Source organism: Muntiacus reevesi, chromosome 1 (assembly GCF_963930625.1).
Source record: "Muntiacus reevesi chromosome 1, mMunRee1.1, whole genome shotgun sequence".
NCBI classification, from domain to species: Eukaryota; Metazoa; Chordata; class Mammalia; order Artiodactyla; family Cervidae; genus Muntiacus; species Muntiacus reevesi.
The window spans coordinates 275597142-275621230 of record NC_089249.1 but is presented as its reverse complement, the minus strand read 5'-3'; the positions used below and the strand labels follow the sequence as shown (position 1 = coordinate 275621230).

Genomic DNA, 24089 nt, shown 5'->3' with positions numbered 1-24089 from the left:
ATGTGTGTATGCGTGTATGGGTGTGTGCGTGTGTGTATGCGTGTGTGTGTGTGTGTGTAAGTCTACTTGCGTTTTGAAAAGGAGATTCTGCTTTTCTCAGACTCTGATCTCTTCGCAGGAAAGTTAAAGTGGGATTGGAGTTTCCTTGACTTCTGCGTGAGGAGTTTTCAAATGGCAGCGATCGTCCCTCCTAAATATCCATCAAATCCCCGATGACACCTCTGTCATCACTGGTTCCTTGCCAGATTCTGAGCTGGGCTGGTCATCCACCACCACCACCACCCCCCCCCCCCCCCCCCGGAGTGGGAGATCGGCTCGAGCGCGCGTGTGTTTGCCCTTTCGGGATGGAGCGGCGCCCAGCATATTAAACGTCCTCCAACCCCCTCTTCCTCCCGCCCCCAATTCACTCCCCTCTGGAGGGCGTGCGTTTGGCGTGTGTGCGCGCGCGAGGGTGTATATTTAGCAAAGACGACTGGAAGCGGCTACCCCTCTTGCTAGCCACCCCCAGCTCTCAGATCGCGTCTCCGCTCTGTGTCCCCAGCCCGGGGTCCTCTCCACGCGGAAGCGGGCAAGACTATCTAGGTGCACCCTGGTCCCCAGATCGAGCTCAAGCTTTGCTGTCCCGAGAGGACGAGCTGACTTCTTCCTCAGGCGCTGCTCTCTTCCCACGGTGAGCGAGTACTGGTGCGTGCGTGTGTGTGTGTGTGTGTGTGTGTGTGCGTGTGCGTGTGTGTGTGTGTGAGCGCGATTGTGTCTGTACACGACTGAGCTCGCGAGCTTCCTCTCTACGCACCGCGCAGGCAATGCCGGCGACGTTACTCTGCAAGCAGCAGCCGGCGACCGAAGGCAACAGCAGCCTCCGCCCCCTCGGCGCCGTGATTGGCTGGCTTTGCTCATCATTTCCATGCTAGCAAAAAGGGAAGGGCCAGTGACGCCCCCGAGCCCCGCTGCAGAAGCGGCCGCCACCTCCGATGCACAAGGTGTCTCTCCTGCAAAGGAAGCGAAGCCCCAGGGAGGAGGCGCTGGACCGACCCGGGCAGAGCTGGAGGGAACCGCGAGAGAGAGCGCCCCGCGCAGCCCTCGGGGACCAGCCGGAGCTCGGCCGCAGAGGACCCTCGAGACCTGCTGGGGAGATCCCGGCTCCACGCTCTCCTCGGCTTTTACAGACCCACCCCCCGCGCCCCGCGACTCCCTCTCCCCGGAACGGAGTCCTTCTATGAAGAGGAGGTGAGGGAGCTGGGGCCACCAGGAGTTTCCCGGGCGCCCAAGATGCGCTCCATCAGGAAAAGGTGGACGATCTGCACGATCAGTCTGCTCCTGATCTTCTATAAGACAAAAGAGATGGCCCGGACCGAGGAGCACCAGGAGACGCAACTCATCGGGTAAATGCAAAGCTTCATTCTAGGATCTGACCAAAAGTCCAGCCGTGAATGAGATGTGAATAGAAGCGATCGCGTGAGGGTTGGGGTCGTGTCGGCGGTGGGGTCCGCCTGCGAGGGCTTAGTCTGGTGAAGTAAATAACAAAGGGTGTTGTGGAGGTGTGTGATTTCTCCACGGCGGGTTCTCAGTAGGAGTTCAGCTTGCCCTGCGCGGTGATAGTGACAGCTGCCTTGGTGCCGGGCTCGAAAGCCAAAGAAGTCCCCGCAGAGTGTCAACAAAGAACGGGCACTCTCGCCCTTTTTACTCCCAGGGCAGAACTCGGTCCAGATGTTTTTATTGCCCTTCTTTCTCTCTGCTAGCTCTAAAGGGAGGTACCAGCAGAAGCTGGCTTCCTGAAAGGCTGAAGTTAAAGCCCAGAAAGTAGGAAATGCGTCTCCTCTTCTTCACAATTGGTTTGTTTGCTTTTTTTTTTTTTTTTGGCGTCGAGTAGATCTGTGTATCATCATTTTAATTAGAAGCTCCAGGTCAACCAATGATACTTCCTTCTTTGCTGTCCCTGGGTCAAATGCATGGGCGTCATGGTTACAGTTTTGGAAACTGGGTCCTACTTCACACAGACTAGATTTCTGCTTTTTCTTTAGTTTGTCTAGATGAGTTCAGAATCTTCCTCCACCCTAGTCAGTTCTCTAAATATCACACTTCCTTCCTCCCTCCCCCCGGCCTCTGTGACTTTGAAGTTTACCCAGGAGGTGGTTGCAACTTTCTGTTGCTTATATAGATTGGAAGCGTTCTCTCTCTCTCTCTCTCTCTCTCTCTCTCTTTCTCTCTCTTTCCTGAGGATGTGACCCCTGGTTGTCAACTCTGCTCAAAGTCCTGTTTCGGAAATCCTGCCTCATCCGGAGGTGTCTGCTGTTGCTATCTGAAACTCCACACTGGCAGAGATGCCAGCCTGGTTTTTCTTTTCCCTAAAGATGAGGACGAAGATAGAACCTTTGCATGTTGGGGCGGGGAGGCGGGGGCACAGGGCGGCTAAGACGTGTGTGTGCGCGCGCGCACACACACACACACTAAACTTAACGCACTCCATTTCTTAATATTCCTGCTCCTCCCTAAGTAAGGAAAATTTAAGTGAGCAAAACGCCGGCTTATCTGTACAGAAGACGTTGTTCTTTGATAGAAAATTCACACAGAACTACAGTCGAAGGGGACTGGAAAAGAATGAAAAAGCCAGAGAGGCATGTGCGGGATGGTTGTTACGCCGCAATAAATCCAAACGGGCTATTCGGGAAGGAGGGTCCCCGAACTGGGTGAGGTCCTTCACACCGGGAGGGGGTGGCTTGAACCTTCAGCCTGGCTCGATTGTCAGAGAAGGACTGGGCGGGGGGCGGGGGTGGGCGGGCATCCCCGGGTGGACCTGGGGCTTTGCAGACTGACAAAGGGGTCTTTCGGGAGGTGGTGAACCGGCGCCCGAGGGAGAGAGGCTGAGTCTGGGCTTGGGGGTGGGGGGATCGAGGCTCTCGGTGATCTTCCGGGCTCGGTGGGCTCCGCAGATGCGCCTTGAGCCCAGACAAAGCGGCCGCGTCCTCGGCCAGGACTCCGAGGGTCGGGGCCTCGGCGGCGGGCCACCCTGGGGGTGGTGAGCGGGAGAGACTGGTGGGGGAGGGGGTCCCCCGGGGAGCCCTCTCCCCAGGCCTCCGTAACCCGCCGGTGGGAAGGCGGGGCGCACCCCGAGTCCTGGGATGCTCCCCCCTTCCTGGGCGACTTGCCTCCTGTGGCCTCTGCCTGCCGGTGGGCGCAGGCCAGGGCGCTCTGGAGGAGGAGGTAGGGGAGGAGGGTGAAGGCGGGGGGCTAGCAGGCTCTGGCCAGAGGGTCGGGCCAGCCCCGCGGGGCTCCTCTCGCACCTTCCCCGGGCCGAGCCCGCCCCTCCGAGGATGCGCGGGGCGGGCGCATCCAACAGGAAGAGGGGTGCGCGGAACGGGGGTTCTCTTGGTTCCCCTCCCTCCACCCCCCCCCCCACCCCGAGAGAGCTGCCCGCCCGGGTGGAGGAAGCAGTCTCTATTGCAAGAATCAGGTCCCCTTTACAAATAAAAAATAACTTTTACTGCTCCAGTCGGCCCCCGCGCGCCTCCTCCCTAATTAAAACCCGCAATCACGGCCACGCGGGGGGCGCGCGCGGGTCGCTGAAACCTGGGAGTTGGCGCTGCCCGGGGTTCGGGGGCGGGGGGCGCACCGGGAGAACAGCTGGTCCCCCCAGCCCACCCTCGCCCCAGCGCTTTCCCCTCGGCTGAAACGTGCCCCTGAAAAGCGGGGGTAGCCGTTGATGATTTCAACTCCCCCTGAGTAGTGCTTCTGGTGGCGGGGTTGACTCATCCCAAACAACGGTTCTTCTTATTGACTCTCTTTCTGCCCAAGCCACGTGGAGGGGCTGGTCTCTTTGGAGATGAGTAACCCAGCGCGGCGGTTTGGCCGCCGGAACCCAGCCGGTTCATCGCCAGAGGTAAACAGGAGGCTCTGACCTTTGGGGGCGCCGCTGCGTACCTTCTGAGTGGGCCGTAGATTCGGTGAAGGGCAATTCCATAGTCCTTGGATCTTAGAACATCCTTCTGGATTCGGATTTAGCGTCCCTGCTTCCATTTGGCAGCAGACAGGTAGTTTCTTTCTTTATTCCACCTGCCTGCCTTTTAACACTGGAGGTCCCACCTAGAGTCGATGTGCCCTGGTTCTTCTTATATACAGGGTCGAGCAGTCATTCCACACAGGGGGAAGAGAAGAAACAGCCGCTCAGCTTCCCACAACAAGCGTCCACATTCACAAATCCCCAGAGGAATTCCAGCAGCATGTTTGTCATAAGTAATGATTGAAGAATAGGTCGACTAATTATTGGATGTTCAGAATTGTTTCTTTCAAAGCTAGCCTATTAATTTTCTGATCTGTTGGCTAGTTAATAAAGTTAAACTGAAAGGGCATTTAGGGGTATAAAGGAGTCTGTTCTTAACTGATATTTTTACTTAATGGGAAAATACTTACTTCCCACCAAATGGGAAATGGGAAAATGGCATTTGCCTTTCAGTTGGCATATTCTTTTACTGACTCTGTGTTCTTTGGATATAATTAGAAACATTCTAACTTAAAGGTCTTACAGATAAAATTACAGATAAAATTATGTGGGCTTACTCATTTAATGAAATAATGCATTTGGGAAAGTAACAAACTTGAATACCAAATAGACATTTGCTCTGTTACTCCTTAAAACTTGCCACATACTTTTTTAATGGTGGATTTTAAATGGCACTTTAACTTACTTTTCTTATTATCTAGAGATCTCCTTTTTCACTTGACTGTGCACTTTAGGTTGTCTGACTAGATTATCTCCAGTATTAGTTCTGAAACTTATGATAGGATTGACAGTGGAGATAAGTATTCATACTTATTTTATCATTGTTAGCAGTGTTCATTCCAGTTTGATCTAGGGCAGAACACACTCTGGTAACTCAGGAAACCAGAATCTGCATGTTACTTCATATGTTATAGTTGGAATTCTACTAAAAGCCATATGCTGTGAGTTAAGGTAGCATATCTCAATGTTTTCTAGTTTTAGATAATGAAAACACAAAATTGCCTGCTATTTCTGTTGAGGCTTAGTTTGATGCAAGTTCTTTTTGTGTAAATAACTTACATTTTCATTTTAAATAGGAAGTTTAACCTAAGAGAACACATTCTAAATCCAAGTCAAGAAGAGTTTACAATGAGGTGGAATACAGGGCTTTTGGGTACCTAATTTCTCTTCTTTTTTTTTTTTTGTACCTAATTTCATGAAACTGAATTTATCCTATGTGTTAGGTACTGCAGAATTAATAGAATAAATTATAGTGATGCCTGGCAACTCATATTTCAAAGAGAAAAATATTTGTAAAGTCTATCAACATAACTACTGACTAGCTTCTATCCCTGCTATTACATAGATAGCCATCTAAGTGGGAATTTTAGCTGCGTATATGCAGGAATACTTTATATGTGGCTTTATTTCTTTTATATGGTGTGTAATTATCCCTTTAGAAGTACATATTGAATCTTCCTGTATATAGCCCCGTGCAAGACATGTTTTCAGTGCAGCTGTTTGGATCTGGGATGAGAAGCCAGGAGGGGGTGGTAACATCCTTCATGCCTTGCATTCACAGGAAGGAAAAGGCTTGTCCAAGACCAAGTACTATGAAGGTCACAAGTGAAAAACTCCCTGGATCTCGTTTAACTTTATATAACAAACTTTGCTTCAGAACCTCAGATTGCTGGGAGCCTGGCCTTCTCACACGAGTTCCACTGACTTCAAGGAAAAGTGTGACTAGCTGTAGATACTTTCATTCAAAATACTTTCCAGTATTAAAAGTCTGAAGTTTGGCTTATCACCAGTTTAGTGAAAACAAAACAATGCAAAGAGCAGAGTAATGTGGCAGCATTTCATTAATATATTAGTAAACCTGATTTAAACTTTTAAAGCACCTCTTTAAATCTGGGCAGTTCTGAAAAGGCTCCATACGATATCATCGCAACCATTCTGCTTTATAAAAATGTATCTTTATCTACCTGTCAGTAAAGCAATCTTCCACAGGTATTTAAAATGCCAGCTTACTTCTTCTATAAAAGTTTATTGGTGGCAAAAATAGTTACTTTAATTGTAGCAATCTGTGTTTAGAAAAAGATGAATTGACAGGCCAATTATTAGCAAGATGAAGATTGGAAAGATACTGACCCCTAGAAATGTTTGTGCCCAGACCCTTGGAAACACATCTCCAAAAGTATGAAGGTTAACTCTGTACATCCATGTTTTCATTCATATGTAGTTATCATGATTAGACATGTAATATAAAATTTGACTCTGGGCCAATGAATAGTAATTGCACTCTATTTCCTTACCTCCTAAATGATCTCTATAAAATGACTATTATTAGCCATGCCTAGGCATGCGAGTGTATTGTTTTCATTGGTAGAACAGTTTAAAATATTAATTTTTATAGAGTTCTAAATTTTACAGGGAGTAGTTGCATTTGATGCTTTGAGTTGCTTCAAATTGGAACTACATGTTTCAAAAAGAATGCAAACCAAAATACCAAACTGTAAGCCTCCAATTACAGAATTCATCTAGCAGCTGTTGCAAAGGCAGTGTTTCCGTTGATAGTAGGGGGGGATTGCCTACATAATAAACACAGATTTAGACTTTGTGACTGAGCAAATAGCCATGTTGCTTTTTAACTATGTTCTTTAGATTCTTAAAAAAAAAAAAAAGAGGTGATATGTAAAGAAATACAGATTTGAAAGGGCTAGGCCATAGACAGGTGGGTTTTTTTTTATTCTCTGACTCTGGGTTTACATCAATAAAATGCCAAGAAATAGTCTACTGAACAATGAACAGTTTAAACTATAAAGGCCCTAAGGGCCTAAATGCCATCATAGGTATCTGTCACTTCCAGTCAGGACCCCTGCTGTTGGCATGCCTCATGATATACTTACCCCGAGCTGTTGACTGATGGGGGCAGCACAGTTGATTTCTTGATATAACTGAAAATACCAATAATAATGGCTACTGAATGAGTACACCCCCAACTGCAATCTCTTATCTCCCCACCCCAAACAACTATCAGGAAAGCACCTCATTGTTGAGATTTTTTGAGACCAATGTAATTTCAGAATTAGCACTTCAGTTGTTTTATAAATTACTTTCACATGCAGAGTCCCATTTAATCCTCACAAAGTCAAAGCATATTACTTAATATTTTTGCAATTTTCAAGGTAAGATTAAAGCCACCTCATCACAGAGGATGAGATGGTCCATCCATCACTGACTGGATGGACATGAGTTTGAGTAAGCTCCGGGAGTTGGTGATGGACAGGGAGGCCTGGCGTGCTGCAGTCCATGGGGTCACAAAGAGTCAGACACGACTGAACAACTAAACTGAACTGAAAGCCACGGTGGCCTGGAAAGAGAATATGGTCAAAGGACTTAGGGGCTAGTGCGTGACAGAATCACAAACATGCCTAGATCCCTTGATAGCCAGCGTCTTCCTATTGCAAAACAAAAGCTCTTTCCGCTATGTCTCACGTCTTCTGTGAAAATAAAATTGCTATCTTAGGAGTCACAGTTACACAGATGCAGGAGAACTGGCCAAACATCCTGTCTCTATTGTTACACACAGCTGGGAGGGAGGGATTAAAGGGGAGCAGAACCTTGATGAGAATTTTTTTCTTTAAGTACCACAAAGGTCTTTTCTTTACATGAAAACAGTTTTATTTAAAAAGAGTAAGTGAAATAATCAGTGTAAATGATTGCCCAATAAAGTCATACTCACCTAATTTGGTAATACCCTTCATCATGCTTATACTTCTTCTTCTAACATATAGAAAGTGTTGTATCTGTAAGTTGTCACCAGTAATCTAATCAGGTATTATGATGTTATGCAAAGTGTTTCTTATTTTTACAAAGCTTTTATTGTGTTCTGTTCCAGAGACGGTGAGCTGTGTTTGAGTCGATCCCTTGTCAATAGTTCGGATAAAATCATTCGAAAGGGTGGTTCTTCAATCTTCCAGCATTCTGTAGAAGGTTGGAAAATCAATTCCTCTTTGGTCCTAGAAATAAGGTGAGTTTCTTTAATAAGGCATAATAAATTTCATATCATGTTCGCAAATACGTTGGACTTGGCAAACTTACATTGAATGCTTGATTTATAGTTTAAGTATAAATACTTCAGTAAGAGTGAACCAGTGCTTAATGTTGCTCGCTGAAAGATGTGAAGTCATAAAACTGAAATTACTATACAGTCAGAAATATAAGGATGAACATGTGAGTTTTTAACATACTGTCTTTATACTAATGAAATAAAACATTCAGCAGAACCCTAATATTTAACATACTTTTATCTTGATAGACATATATTTTTAGAATTATCTTTAACTTCTCTAAAGTCTTTAATAAAATCTTGTGTTTTCTCATACTGGATACAAGTAGAGCCTATTCAACTGCTATTTTTGCCAACAGTTATAAATAAATTTTACTTATTCTATGAGTACTTATTCAATAATTATATCCTAAACAGGTGAAAATTAGCAAATAAGGTTTCTAGAGTAGAGGTTTATTCTTTGTAAGATTCTTGTATTTGAAATCAAATTGAAATCAAAGTGAAATCAAATACAGCACCTATCTATATTCATTATATCTTGTTTTCTACCATTATAATTCTATAACTAACAAGAAAGTTAGGGCCTTCCTAATTATGGAGGAAACGAGATCATTTTCACTATAGTTTCACTGCTGTGTTGGTTGGCATGTTTAAATCAGAGCATTTCAGTAAATCAGAACTCTTTAAAAGTTCAAGAGAACAACTATCCTTTGCATAATAAAACACTGCATTTTTCTAGCATTGGTAAAATGCTAATTACTCAATGACTGGATTTAGCATATAGATTTTGTAAGAGTGGTTTAGTGGTTAAGAGGGTAAGCTGGCTGATCTCTTTGCGTTTCTACGTCCTCACTTCTTGCCTCACATCTATATATGATGTAGAATAAGCCACTTGAAGGAAGAGTCTACTACCCTCATCGTCAGTGTATGCATAGCAATTCATAGAATGCATCGCATCAAAGGCACTCACTACATGCTGAAATGTAATTGAAAGAGTGGCTGGAAATTAAAAGAGATGGGTGCCATGGAAATGCAAGAATTGGTAGGCCTCTTTGTTTTAAACCCTTCAGTGTGACTGTCTGGTTGTTTTCAGTTGAGGGTGAACTCTGTATATTTGAAGGCAGAGTACAAGAGCAAGGAGATGGGTAGCATCTGACTGATGCAGGACAACTCTGACAGTTTATAAATCAATGTCTTCTGGGTAGAGTATGTGCAGCAATCAATATTTGTTTCCAGTGGGTAAAAAGAAACATCAAACAGTTCTAATAAATTAGCAGATTCCTTATAAAAGTACAGATGTTCGTATTCTCTTGAGAGACTGAAAAATGTGACCACTCTGGACCTGTATTCCTCCTGAGAGTTCCTTGGCTGAAACCAACACTAATCATGGGCTCTCCAGTTGGACAGTTCTATACCTTGGCTCCGTTTTCTCATGGTACCTACCTAGTGTCATCCTTACTATCTCATACTCCTCTGCCCACATTTCAATTTAGAACCTCTGTGAGAGATGAGATAACTATGCAGGAAAAGCTACGGGATGTGGAACTCATAGCGGCCATGAGTACAGTGTGTTTGTGTTAGGAATGGAGTAAGGATTTATATTTCTTAGAAGTAGATCAGAGAGAGATATATATGGGTGATTAAAAAGAAAATATATCATCTACAAGAATGCCTGGAAAGAAAACTTTTAAGTTTGAATGATTTGGTGAGAAAGGTGTCAATTACGTAAGGTTCTGTAGATCAGGAAAAGGAAAGTAATGAAGAAGAAAATGAAGTAAAATCAGATATTGAAATAATTAATATAATTATTATATCTAATAATTAATGTAACGAATATATCTAGCCATGCTGAATAATAAATCAGGTAAAGTCTAATAAATAAATACATAATTAACAATAGTTTAATCAATAAATCTGGCCATGCCTTCTTAGTATCTGTGAAAAAATGAATACTACATAGGGGCATGAGGCTCCATCTATTGCTGTTTTTAAGATATTCAAGCTAAAAGTATTTTACATAAGTTGACCCAAGCAATTTATTATTACAGCTTTACAAATTAGTGACAGTTGCATTCATATCTCTGAGGGTGATTTATTTTCAATTATAATAGCTCATAATGGGAATGAAATGTTAATACTCTTTTCACTTGGTTCTCCTTAACAGATAAAGAAGTAAACAATTAAACAGTGAGCAAATATTGAATAAGACATACAAAGTTGTCACTTCCTTTCAAGGAAATAATAATTTATAAAACCATTACTGCTCAATATACAGTTTATAAAAATTGTACAATTGCCTATCACAGTAGTGACTAGTATCAATTTGACACCTAATATAAAAAATGTAGAATATAAAATAGCTAGTTAGTGGCTTAACTTTCTTTTTAAGTTCAACCTAAAACTAATCTTATTTTGGTTATTTTCCTTTGTTTTTCCCCACATCTATAGCATTTATGAAGAACCACATTAAATTTGTGTCTTCGAGTGGGTGTGGGCATATTTTACAAGTGTTTTCAAAATTCTACTTTGAAGTTTTTGATTAAGACATTACAACTAATCAATTTTGATCTTACAGGATTGAACAGTACTTACAAATCTTTCTCATTTTTGAAATCTCATTACACTTATAATGCGCTTGTGACATTCCTAATAAATTATTTATCTATTTGCATTAAAATGTGAAACAGTCACTGAAGATAAATTGTTTTCCCCTACTTTTGTAGACATGATTTTCTTTCTTATTACTAATTCTTCCAGTCTTAAATACACTCTGCTGCCTGCATATCACATCAAGAAAGGATTCATATTCATCAAACAACTGTACCTCTGGGGAGTCATCTGAAAGATGGTTTCCTATATTAGTTCATTATACTTTGAAAACTCTTCGAGATTTAGGGAAGTTTATGCATCCCACAGCTAACTTCACAATTAAACTAATTAACTTGGTTAAAGACTTGATTTTATTGTTAGTAGCTTGTTCTTTGTATTGTAAGCTAAGAAATGACATGTTTAAGACACATCAGATGTTGTGAGTCTATCTGTGAACATTGTACTGAGAAATTGTCTAGTCATGTCCAACTTTTGTGACTTGACTTTTTTTTCCCATCTTTGTATTGTTTCTTTTTGTTCCCTCATTTTTCATATGTTGAATGGGAATCTAAAGAATTACAATACCAGATATAAATGTACGGAAATGTATGAGCTCAGCTACTGTTCCTCAGGACCAGAATAAGCACATCATGATTGGTCAGCAAATGTATCTTCAACTCTTAGTGTCATTACATATCAAAGTTCTTAAGTGGATAAAGTTTGTAGGTTGACTAACCATAACAGCAAATTTGTATGTGCTTCAGCTGTCAACAATAATTTGCTGTTGCATGCATTGATTTACTTTAGAAGAAGATCCACATACAGTTCTACTTGTTCAGTTAAGTGACCATTTTGGGTCACATAGCATATTGGTCCTCCGGTCACTCTTCAAAGCCGGGCCTCTCTGACTGTGGAACCAGAGCCTCTTATTATGAGATAAATTTTTTGGAAGGCTCAAGTTTAATACTTAGAGTGCATACTATTAAAATGCATCTTTATGTAAAGTAGACAAGGTGGAGTTTTTTGCTCTAAAATAATAAAATATAACAGTATTCATTCAGTATTACCAAACGCTGAGCCAAATATCAAATGGCTATCTGAGGTATAAATTAAACTAAAACAGGCTTTTCTTCAAGGTTTTTTGAGACAGTTTTGCCTTTTCATTTGGTTGTGTTCAGAATTTTTTTTTTAACACTATAATATCTTTCCTATAACAGCTAGAACCCTAAGCTCAGAAGCCCTAACAAGCTATAAGGTTATGTTTTTGTTTTTGTTTTTTCAGAGCTTTAAGGTGCATTGCCTTGCAGAATTAATCTTTTGAGACAAAAAATTGTGTTTTCTCTGCTTTTCGTAGGTATAATGAAACACTGGGCATTTCTTAAACTCTTTGTTTTTTTATTTCAGTGAAAACAATTGAATTGATTCAGTGACTTTTGTCTAGAGTCAAAAGTTTGCAAAAACTGATTCCTAATATATGTGTATTAGCACCTAATTCATTTCTCAACGTGTGATGCATTCCAGCTGTAAGATTTGCCTCACAGTACTTACTGACGAAGTCAACAATGTCTTTAAATTAAACTTTAGCTGCCACAGCACGTGTGCTTGCTGCGTTTAGGAAACCTACAGAGAAGAAAGAGTGGCACCTGGTGATAGGTTAGCTATATTTAACATTTCACAAGTGAAAACAATGTTCAGTAAATTAATTCCCCAGGACTCTGCGGCTGCTATTTCAGGTGGTGGGTGACGCTGAAAGGGAAGTTGTAGTTGAAAATTCAGTTGAAAAGTTTCTGTATAGAATCTATTCCTGTCAGTTTCACAGCCTAAACCAGTCTTTCGGCTTACGCCAACATTGCCTAACAAAATATTATCTTTATGACTAACTTTTTAGTCTTACCAAAAGTGAGACATATTTTCTGATTCTGTCAGTTTGTCGTTAAGACAGTTGCTGACTTTAGGTGTTTGCTTTCCAGTAGGGTTTCAGAAGTTACATTATGCTTACGAAACAACAGTTAAAGACCTGTAAGGAATCCTTCTGGCTTCCCTGGTGGCTCAGATGAAATCCTTCTGTTGTGTTGTTCTTTGAAGTCACACACAGACAACACAATTCTCTGCTTTAAAAAGCTGGTGATACGTTGACCACACGTTAGGAACGCTTACACTGGTACAGCCTGCATATTCAACATGACCTTTTGTTGATTCATGCTTCCAAGTCCAGAAATTGGAGATTTCTATGTCTTTCTGAAGTTGTTTTTTTTTTTTTTTTTTTTTAAATTTTAAACAAGCTGTTTTCATTCATGTCAGCTTTATCTTTTGAGTAAAACATGTATGTTCCCCTTGGTAACACTTAACATGTTGTTTCAGTTCAACATAAGTACACGCGTTTTTCAGGCTTCCAATGACGTTCAGTTAATTATATGCAAGCTCTAGTTTCCTTCTTTCTGGGGCTTCCCCAGTGGCTCAGCAGTAGACAGTCTCCCCGAAATGCAGGAGACATGGGTGCGATCCCTGGGTTGGGAAGATCCCCTGGAAGAGGAAATGGCAACCAGCTCCAGTATTCTTGCCTGGAAAATCCCATGGACAGAGGAGGTTCATGGGCTACCGTCCTTGGGGTCGCAAAGAGTTGGACATGACTAAGCACCCACTCACTTTCTTTTTTCTGTTTTTTTTCTTCAATAGATTTATAGTCTGAACAATAATTAGACCTAGCAAAATCCATAGAATTTTTATAGTACATTAAATCTATAATCTAAAAAATACTTACAGCCTACTGGGGAGAAAAAAAAAAACAAACTAAATTTCTTTGTTTCCAAACAAATATCAAGCATTTTCATCGATATTTTCACTCATTGTAATTATTTTCAGTCTTTATTGCACCCTACACCAAGAATTTTAGCTCAGATAATTTTCAAAGCATAGGTTTAAGCCCACAGAAATGAAAAGTTTGGTTCAGTGTAGGAAAAATAAGCTGGAGACATTCAAGGTCCACCTCCCCTTTTCAGTTTAAAAAAGCAAATTCTATGGCAACAATTGTTCTGAGTTTTATCTAAGAAGCTTACATTTTCATATTTCAGTTAGTCCGTGTGAATTGGTGTTTTGTATTCTGTTTTGTAAAGTACTTTTACTATTTTTACTGCTTCCATTTAAAAAAAAATAAAACCACTGTTGAGCCTGTAAGACAGCATTGGAATAATACATACAATAATGTCATCTGTACTTAATACTTATTTATCACATTAAGCATTATTTCTTCCTGAACTCATAGAGTCTACTTTTTAAATATCAATTTTCCCTAAGAATGAATGAATTGAAGTGTTCTCTTATATAAACTCAGAGATTTAGGGATCTGTGTTGCAAAATATTTTTACTGCTAACTTTTTATAGCACAGCAAAGATACTGCCATTGGAAAGTCCCTCTTGCCATCAGTCGACAAGCATTTAAGTTTTTACTGAATTTAAAAGCATTTACTCATAACTCATTAAGTTATGAGTAAGGGGATTTTCCCCGTTTGGATTTCCAAGCTGAAGAGTCCTCTATCAAAGCTGGACCTGAAATCTGTTCACCTTAGGCTTGCAAACGTACCACAACTCCTGAGTTACTTCTTCAAATACCTACAGCAACTCCTTTAAATTATGTTCAAAGGAAAATGATAAACATCATCTAGTTTGTCAATTCGACCACATCCGTGCAATCTTTAAAGTCAAGCTTGTCATTTTCACAGGAAATGAAAAAAAAAAAAATTTGTTAAAATACAGGTATCAGGCATTACTTAATTTTTTCACCAGAAAAGTAAGTGGGAGTTAATATGTACAAAAGTTGATTGCCGCTCTTGGCGCTAGTTAACTTTTATGAAGAATCACACGTGCTTAACATAATGAAAGGCTTCTCAATTTTCTGCAATTCATATACTCCATGGTTGCTGATTTCACCAGCGATTCTCTTCTGATGTAGTCTGTACTTTGTTAAGATGACTATTATGATGCCTTATAATGTTTGTTAATTTTAAATTTTCATTTGTGGGGCATTTATATACATTTTCCTGTATAAATTTTACTCCTTATGAACCTGATAATCCAAATATTTGATAAAAATTCAAAAAAATGTTCTTTTTTTTTGGAGTGGATGGGCATATTCCTTATGTATCAAATCTGGACAAATAAAATATTCAGCCATCTGGTTTCCTAATTAGATCACACATTAGAGTGGGATGTATTTAAAGCAAACCAAAATAAAACCAAAGGATGAAGGTTTTTTCAGGGTATATGCCCAGTAGTGGGACTGCTGAGTCATATTATAGTTTTAGTTTTTTAAGGAACCTCCATAGTGGTTGTATCAATTTACACTCTGACCAATAGTGCAAGAGGGTTTCCTTTTCTCCACACCCTCTCCGGCATTTATTGTTTTTGATGGTTTTTGATGATGGCCATTCTGACCAGTGTGAGGGCCATTTGTAGTGGTATGGATGATCCTAGAGTCTGTCATACAGATTGAAGTAAGTCAGAAAGAGAAACACAAGTACCGCATATTAACACATGCGTATGGAATCTAGAGAAACGGTACTGACGAAGCTATTTGCAGGGCAGGGAGAGAGAGGCAGACGTGGAGGGCACACTTGTGGAGGCGGTGGGGGAAGGAGAGAGTGGGACGGATTGAGAGGGTAGCACTGATATTTGTAATGTCAGTTACACCTTGACTACCACGTGTAAGAGAGACAGCTGGTGGGAAGCTGCTCTGTTGTCCAAGGAGCCCAGCTTGTTGCTCTGTGATGATCTAGGCAGGTGGGATGGGGGAGGTTGGAGGACGGCTCAAGAGGGAAGGAATACATTCTGTTGTAGATCAGACACTGCAAAGCAGTTATATTCCAATTAAGAAATACATGAAAGGAAAGATTGTTGTTGTTCAGTAGCTGTTATGTCCCATTCTTTGTGACCCCATTGCAACTGTAGCATACTAGGCTCCTCTGTCCTCCGCCAACTCTCAGAGTTTGCTCAAATTCATAACCATTGAGTCGGTGATGCTATCTAACCATCTCATCCTCTACTGCCCTCTTCTCCTTCTGCCTTCAGTCTTTCTGAGCATGAAGGTCTTTTCAAATGAGCCAGCTCTTCACATCAGGTGGCCAAAGTGTTGGAGCTTCAGCTTCACCAACAGTCCTTCCAGTGAATATTCAGGGTTGATTTCCTTTAGGACTGACTGCTTTGCTCTCCTTGCTGACTTGGGACTCTCGGGAGTCTTCTCCAGCACCACAGTTCGAAAGGGTCAGTTCTTCAGCACTTGACCTTCTTTTTGGTCCAACTCTAACACCTGTACATGATTACTGGAAAAGGCATAGTTTCCGCTGTCTAGATTTGTCATAGCTTTCCTTCCAAGGAGCAAATGTCTTTTAATTTCATGACTGCAGTCACCACCCTCAGTCATTTTGGAGCCCAGGAAAATAAAATCCATCACTGCTTCCACTTTTCCCCTTTCTATTTGCCATGAAGTGAAGAGACTAGATGCTATGATCTTAGTTTTTGGAAAGTTCACTTTTAAGCCAGCCTTTTCACTCTCCTCTTTCACCTTCATCAAGAGGCTCTTTAGTTCCTCTTTACTTTCTGTCATTAGAGTGGTGATAAGCAAAGATATGAGTTGTTTTACATCCCTCTTTGCTAGTCATGCATCTGGCTCATAAGTAGGATTCGGGGAATTTCCCTTTTGGTGGAGTGTTAGGAAGAGATCATATGTTTTGCTCAATAATAAAACTTACAAATAGTGATGAAGCTTAAACAGTAATATCATTAGAGGAAAATGTGTCTGTCATTGTCATGAATATTATAATAAGGACATTGTTTTGTGCTTTCTGAAAATTCAAGCTTGCAGTTAAGAGCACTTCAGTAAATAATATCCAACTTCCAACTCAGAAGACTGCTTTCTCAGATTACTACTCGTGGGTCTCTGTTTGGTAACTTGAGGATCAAACAATCTTAGACTTTTGTTAAGCCAGATTCATAAATATTTCTTTGTTAATATATAGTGAAAGTCACTTGGTCATGTCTGACTCTTTTGACCTCATGAACTGGGGCCTGCCAGGCTCCTCTGTCCATGTGTTACTGGAGACATTTGGAAGATCCGTATTACTGAACTTTCACACAGTTTAAATGGTCAGCCACTGCTGGAGTTACTTCCTTCTAGCTCAGCTTGCAACTTGGCTGTTTCGTGTCTGACTTAACCCCTTTTAGTGCCTCGCTGAAAGGGGTAACCAACATAGTTATCCAAGAGCAACAAGCTATTATATGTAGAATATGACTCTCAGGTATTTACAGACCACAGTTTCAGCAGGTGCTATCCTGTACCATGCCAGGAGTCACCAGCTCTCCAGGCAGCTGGATCTATTTTCTCATTTTCCGTCATCTAACTTAGCATAAATGCATGTATCTTTATGTAGCTTTTCATGTCTGTTAACCAGTTTCTTTAGTAGTTAGGGGATAGGCTAAGCTTCCACGGAAAGGAGACTTTAAGATGCAGTGGGTCGCAGGGAGCTCAGCTGGGTGCTGTGATGACCTAGAGGTGTGGAATGGGTGGGTGGGTGCAAGGGAGTTTCAAGAGGGAGGAGATAATGTGTGTACTTACAGCTGATTCACGTTGTTGTATAGCAGAAATTACCGCAGCATTGTAAAGCAAGCATCCCCCGATTAAAACTTTTAAAAAATACAGTGGGCCAATCAAACAAGTTGGATGTTTCTTTCTCTCTCCTATAGGAATATACTTGATCCACTCATATCCTGTTTAAGAAAAGTAACTCAGATGACCAAATCCAGCTATACTTGGGTTTGGAAATTTGGACATGTTCTAGCTGAGCATCCGTGACCCAAGCAAAACTTAGAAGGTTTGATTAGGAAAGGAGAGAAGGGAAGAAAGAACATAGAACAGTGAGTTGTCTCTGCCTGCAAGGTCCAGTATTCTATCTGCCCATGTTTTCCTCTAATATAGCCATCCTATTCCCAGGATTCTTGAGCTTGGAGGAAAACTTTCATAAGTACATATTGCTGTATTTTTAACATTACTTCAAATAATAACGATATATACATGATTTGGCAAATGTCAATAATCTTATTGGAACATTCAGTCCTTTAATAGAGTTAACTAAAGTATAATCCCAAACAATTTCAAGTTTCTTCTATGCACCTTAACTATATTGAACAAAATAGATGATTATGGATAATTAATAAAGGTTGGCAGAATACTATCAGGCTCAGGAAAGTCAAGTCATGGCAATAGTATTTCATTTAATAAAGTAATTTTCCGTTTGATAGATAGGGGGCCTTTTTCACTCCACATATAGGTGTGTATAGTGTATATCTGCTTACAGAATCATTGAGGAACTATGTGCAAATGACTTCTTAAAAATGCACTTTATTTCCTGTAATACCAACTTAATTGGTGGGTTTAATTACCGAATATGTTCCTTTGTAAATGATATCACCTCATTATTGACCAGAGACGCGTTTTGTTACCTGAACATTATTGACCAGAGATGTTTCAGTTTCACTCACATAACAAATTGCTTGCCACCGGCATTAATTTCTACAAAAATTCACCTCACCACCCGCCCCCACCGTCAATAACGTGTCACCAGTCTTTGGATGCGTGGTCGTTAACGGGAAACTTTGCTTGTATCTCACACACAGGAAGAACATTCTCCGTTTCCTGGATGCCGAACGCGACGTCTCCGTCGTCAAGAGCAGCTTTAAGCCTGGTGACGTCATACACTACGTGCTAGACAGACGTCGGACGCTGAACATCTCCCAGGACCTGCACAGCCTCCTGCCCGAAGTCTCACCGATGAAGAACCGCAGATTTAAGACCTGCGCGGTTGTTGGAAACTCTGGCGTTCTGCTAGATAGTGAGTGTGGAAAAGAGATCGACAGTCACGATTTTGTAATAAGGTGAGTTTTCCTCTGTTCCTAAAATGTGTAATTTCTTCAAAGACCTTTTACTTAGGACTAGACCACTGGCAGAAATGGTTAAATCTAATATTAATACTAAGAATTACTGAAAGCTAAACCTAACATTCATCTACAATATCTTTATCTGTGTAGTATCCAAATTTACTTACCCTGAAATGTCAAATTAAAATTATTATATCAGTGAAAGAAAAGGTAATCTGTAGCAATGAGATTTCACACCAGCTTGTTTTTTTTATTTTTTTGGCCAAATGATAATTTTATTATATATAATACACAGAAAAACTATTTGCTAATAGAAGTAATTATTTATTATAATTTAATTTATATAATTGTTTATTTCTATTACTGAATAGTTTTTTGTGAATAATTTTTAATATATTTGTAATTATTTCTATTCGTGAATGAATTAATTCACTTAATTGTATTTATAATCCATTTATATTCAATAAATTATTTTACTTATTCACAAAATTATGAACATTACTCTGCAATGATATAACAGATGTAACTTAATTTTACTGTTTTAATAATGAATATTTAGCATATTCTAGGAATATACTGTAGCAAATTTATATTTGATACCTTGGGCCAAATTGATTTCATCACTCTTTATATGTGGTATTTGTGAATGTTAGTATATTTTGATATTGTAGTTTTCTCATGGAGTTAAACCTAGCTATTTATTTTCCATTGATGTTCAACAGATATTTGATGAATCACATGTTTGGTTAGCTTTTGATTAACTGAAAGAAAGACAATAGTAGACAGGATTGTAATGATGACATAGATATTAATTAGCACTTTTTAATTCTCAGTTATTATTTTTAAATAGATTTGTTGGTTTATTTCTTCAGAAATACTTGCTAAATAAATGAAACATGTATATTGAAATATGAAATGCTGCAATATAAAGATAGATAGGAAAGTATGCTGATTTGCCATGTTGACAAATAGCTTGAAGTCTTGAAGCTATGTGGGAATCCTGCTTGTGGTAGTATAGATCTTGAAAAAAATTTTTTTTGGACTATAGTATTAAAAATAAATTTAATAAGTATTAATCATAAATAGGCCACAGGTTTTTTTTTTTTATAAAACAATAATAGCCATGAAAAATCATAAGAGAACACTCAGGAAATACAATTCATAACAATGAATATTACTAGGAACATTTTGTATAAGTATCTTACTTTTCTCAGCCACATGCAGGGTTAGTGATTGATTTGACATCAGTTGACCCTTTAAAACCATGAGCTTTTAAATCAATTGAACTGAGAGAAAAACCCTGTGAACATGTAGGTATACAAACAAAATTGTGTCCAAAGAAGAAACAAAAATGTTTGATGAGGGAATGCTGGTGGGAATGGAAGCAGTGAGCTTCAGACATTGACGTCTGCGTGAAGTATGGTTGGGAAGAAAAAGTAAGGCTTCTAGAATTTCTGGAGAGATTAAAATCAGAGCTCAGATAAGATGAGGAAGAAAAGATTTTAGAGTATAGTAGAAATTTCAGAAAGTAGGTAATTTGTAAAGATGATTAATACTGGAGGGATACAGGATTCGATTGTATCCTGTATCCTTATTAATAAGGACTGACTCCTTATTCCTACATCTCTTTAAACTTCAGCATTGAGATCTACATGACGCACTGGGTTCAGCCTCACTCTGAAATTAAGATTGTAATGTCAGCTAACACCTCAACCAGAGCACATGATTATCTCTTCTTTTTTGTGGTGAGAATAATTAAGATCTTGTATTTTAGCAACTTTGAAGTGGGTAATACAGTATACTTATGTGTTTGTTGCAAATCACTCACTAACGTTTGCGGGCTCCCCGGGTGGCGCTGATGGTAAAGGACCCTCCTGCCAGTGCAGCAGGCATGAGAGACGTGGGTTCAATCCCTGGGTCGGAAAGATCCCCTAGGGGGAAAAATGGCAACCCACTCCAGTATTCTTGCCTGGAGAGCCCCATGGACAGAGAAGCCTGGTGGGCTACAGTCCATGGGGTCGCACAGGGTTGGACATGACTGAGCGACTTAACACACGCTGATGTTTGAGCGTTTGCAAATGTAGAGTGTTTTTAGGAACTGAACTGTAGAAGTTCTTTATACTTTTCTAAGCTATGATTATTTTAAAAGCTTATTAACAAGAATACCATAGTGGTCAATCCTTAGCATCTAGAAGTGTGTTATGGTCTTACCAAAAGTAGAAAACACTGAGGATAAGCATTTCAATGAAGGCATAAGATTATTGCCAGAACTACTTTTTTTTTTCCTTTTGCTTCTATTTTTTCTAGTTTCTGAAACTAGAAACTGGAATGTTCTACCTTAAAATATCTACTAGGAAAGTGTAGCCTACAAATAGGTTTCTGATTTTCCAAGAAAAAATTTGACAAGAATACATTTAACATTAGAAACAGAGAATCCGTGGAGGGAAACCTGTTTTTTTGGTCATAATATCTAGTTTGGAAATCCATTCCTTTGAGTCTCTCGGACACAAGAGACTTCAGTGACACATCGTTATAAGAGACCTCCACCCTTCCTAAAACTCTAATCTTCCCCCTGGCACATGGCTCTTGATCTGCGTGCATCTTTTCCCTCCCCAGGTATATGTGGCCTTTTGTTAGTATACAAGAGTCTGTTCTACTCTAGAACAACAGAAAGGATTTTTGCTTTAAAACTCAATCAAAAAAAAAAAAAAAAAAAACTCAATCAAAACCCCATTCATTAAAACATCAGTAGTTTCCCATCCAGGTCAAACTGGTAAAAGTCACAGATTTTAGTAACGATTTTTAAAAATCTTTCAAATTTCCTGTCTTCTCAGAGCTATATTGTATGTACGTGCATTTGCATAGGTATATAGTTTTAATTGGTTGTTTGCCTGTATCGCCTATTACTCCCAGTTTGTTTGTTTTTCTTCTTTTCTTGTTAGATAGTAGTTTGTTATGGGAGAGATGACATGTCTGATCTCTTGCCGAGGACACGGTTAGTTCAGTGACCCCTCAAGGATCAGATTTACCCAGGTATTATATTCAATTTGACCTCTGACATGAAGCAAAGCATTCTTTTTAGATAAAATATCCATTCAACATTAGATTTCAAACTTTATCTGTACTTTTTCTGAAAGTGCTTTAGAGAAATGGAATGCTGTCTTCTTTGTTTAATGATGTACAGAATGCATTATCACATGCAAGCAGGAATCTCTTGCTCCAAACAGTTGTCCTATTGAGAAGGAGAGCAAGCTGCAGATACATGGCATCATTGTCCTGTTGGTGTTTTGGGAGAATGTTATTTTTAATGCCCCACAATATTTTTAAATAAGCTGCTGAAAACTGCTCATGTTCTGCGTCTGCATGTGTAGTGATAGCTGTACATAAGAATTGACGCACACACACATTGTTCTGCATTTCTTCTCTTAGAAGAGATACTCCCTCAGGGGCTATTTGTATTAGAAGTTAATCAATTAAATTAAATGCTGGGTTTGCAGGGATATTACACAAAATGGGAGTACGATCAATATCAGGATGCTTAAAGGGGAAAAAATGAAGGTCAGAAAAATCAAAACCTTACTGTGATTCTCTAATTACCGACTAAATATTGAACTGATTTGTAAAATCTAGGTTTCACATGTACCTAAAAAACATAAAAATGTGCATAAGAGAAATATTTTTAGTTCTCAATAAAAATGCCTAAAATCATAATTCAAATATTAGCATTTTGTCCACATGTGCTACCCATAAGACCCCTAATCTGTAATTCCTCAATCGGTGAGTACCATGTTGGAAGGAAGAGGCCAGGAGAGAATACAGGTGGCCAGTCACTCACTCAAATTGAAAATATCTTGCTTTCCTGGACTTGAAATCCTGTCTGATAGGGAAAGTTCATTAAGGATGATAACGCTCTTGTGATGCTAAAGATCTTGTCATATAGCTCCAGATAAGCAAAAATTCAATTTAATTTGGCACCAATGTGTCAGATAGAAACCTTCTCTCACCTCGTAAGCATTAGAAACATTGTCCTATTGATATTAAATTCTGTATTTTATATCTGGATGGCCTGGCCTGCTAAGTATTGGAAAGAGAGAGAGAGAGAGAGACAATGCTTCAGAGGAATCCTATTGCCCAATATAGAGTCCAAGAGTTCAGGCAGAATTCATTGTCTGTGATATTGGATGAAGCTGTATACCTCTCTATACTTTAGTCTTATAATTTAGAAACTGATATTATTGTGTGAACTATTTCTCTATTCCTGAAGTGTTACAATTTACCTACTCATAGAACCTAGAGTGATAGTATTGTCTCTGCACAATCTTGGTGCTAAATTTACCCTATATACTCATCTAACGGTATGCTGTAAAATTTCAAGAATTTAGAGTTTGGAAGACATCTTGCATTGTTTATGTAAAAGTATAAGTAAAAGAAAACGGTAAGAAAGGTCCCTTCCTGCAGTCTATTTAAAAGTATCTTTAAATCCTTTCTTGGGTCTTTTTTTTTTTCCTTTGCTTTGTGTTAGGTATAAAGTTATTTCAACAGTTCACATCTTAGACTAAAGAATATATCTCTTTAGTGGTCAAAGTTGGATTTTGCAAAATGATATTTAAAGTGCTTTTCAATTGTCCTGCAGTTTTTGGGTGCTTTCTCATTTTTTGGACGCTTTAGTCCCATGTGTATTTACCAAAAAAAGTACATTATAATGTTTGTATTGTCTATACTCAATAATTTCGTAGACTTAACAAGAGTGGCTTTCTCTTTTTCTACCACTTTATTCTTTTAACTGAAGGATAGTTGCTTTACAGAACTTTGTGGTTTCTGTCATACATCAGTAAGAATCAGCCACAGGTAGACCCACATCCCCTCCCTCCGGAACCTCCTCCCACCTCTCTCCCCATCCCACCACCAAGAGTGGCTTTTCCTAATGAGAACCAGAAAAGTAAGGTCCTTCCTGATACTGATGCTGAAAGCTGCTGAAGGACCATCTTCCCTGGTTCTTCTCTTCCCCTCATCGTGGTGTGGAAGCGATCGCGCATTTTTCCATTTTCTGGGTGGGTGCGATGGTAGGAAATGTCAAGCATCTACCAGTGCTGGTTTTTCCTAGGACAGTGTCCAGCCTCATCTAAAGTGAACTGAGCCCACAGTATGCTGTCTTTGATGCCACATGGGGGACACTGAGGTGAAGTCAAGTGCAAGTCGCTCAGGCGTGTGACTCTTTGCGACCCCACGGCCTATATAGTCCATGGAATTCTCCAGGCCAGGATACTGGAGTGGGTAGCCTTCCAGGGGATCTTCCCAACCCAGGGACCGAACCCAGGTCTCCCGCATTGCAGGCGGATTCTTTACTGGCTGCGCCAACAGGGAAGCCTGGAGGAGGTGAGGGAGCAGTTAATAACGGTTATAGTTCGGAGCTGATATTTTTTCACCATCAGCTGCCACTCCTCTCTCTCCCCACTGTGCTTAAACAGATACTAGAAGCAATGAGTAAGACTTCAGTGATTTGGACATGGTCAAGTAAGAGCTGCA

General features: G+C 40.1%; 1 protein-coding gene across 1 annotated transcript in view; it reads left to right on the top strand.

The window, feature by feature from the left end:
* The first annotated feature begins 926 nt into the window (after window positions 1-926).
* The window catches only part of ST8SIA4 (ST8 alpha-N-acetyl-neuraminide alpha-2,8-sialyltransferase 4), a 98910-nt gene continuing 75747 nt past the window's right edge, over window positions 927-24089 (top strand). Inside the window, exons 1-3 of the mRNA XM_065919783.1 lie at window positions 927-1382; window positions 7878-8009; window positions 18303-18560. Coding sequence (XP_065775855.1) covers window positions 1270-1382; window positions 7878-8009; window positions 18303-18560 — 503 coding nt within the window. The 5' untranslated portion in view covers window positions 927-1269. The remainder of the gene's footprint in view (window positions 1383-7877; window positions 8010-18302; window positions 18561-24089) is intronic.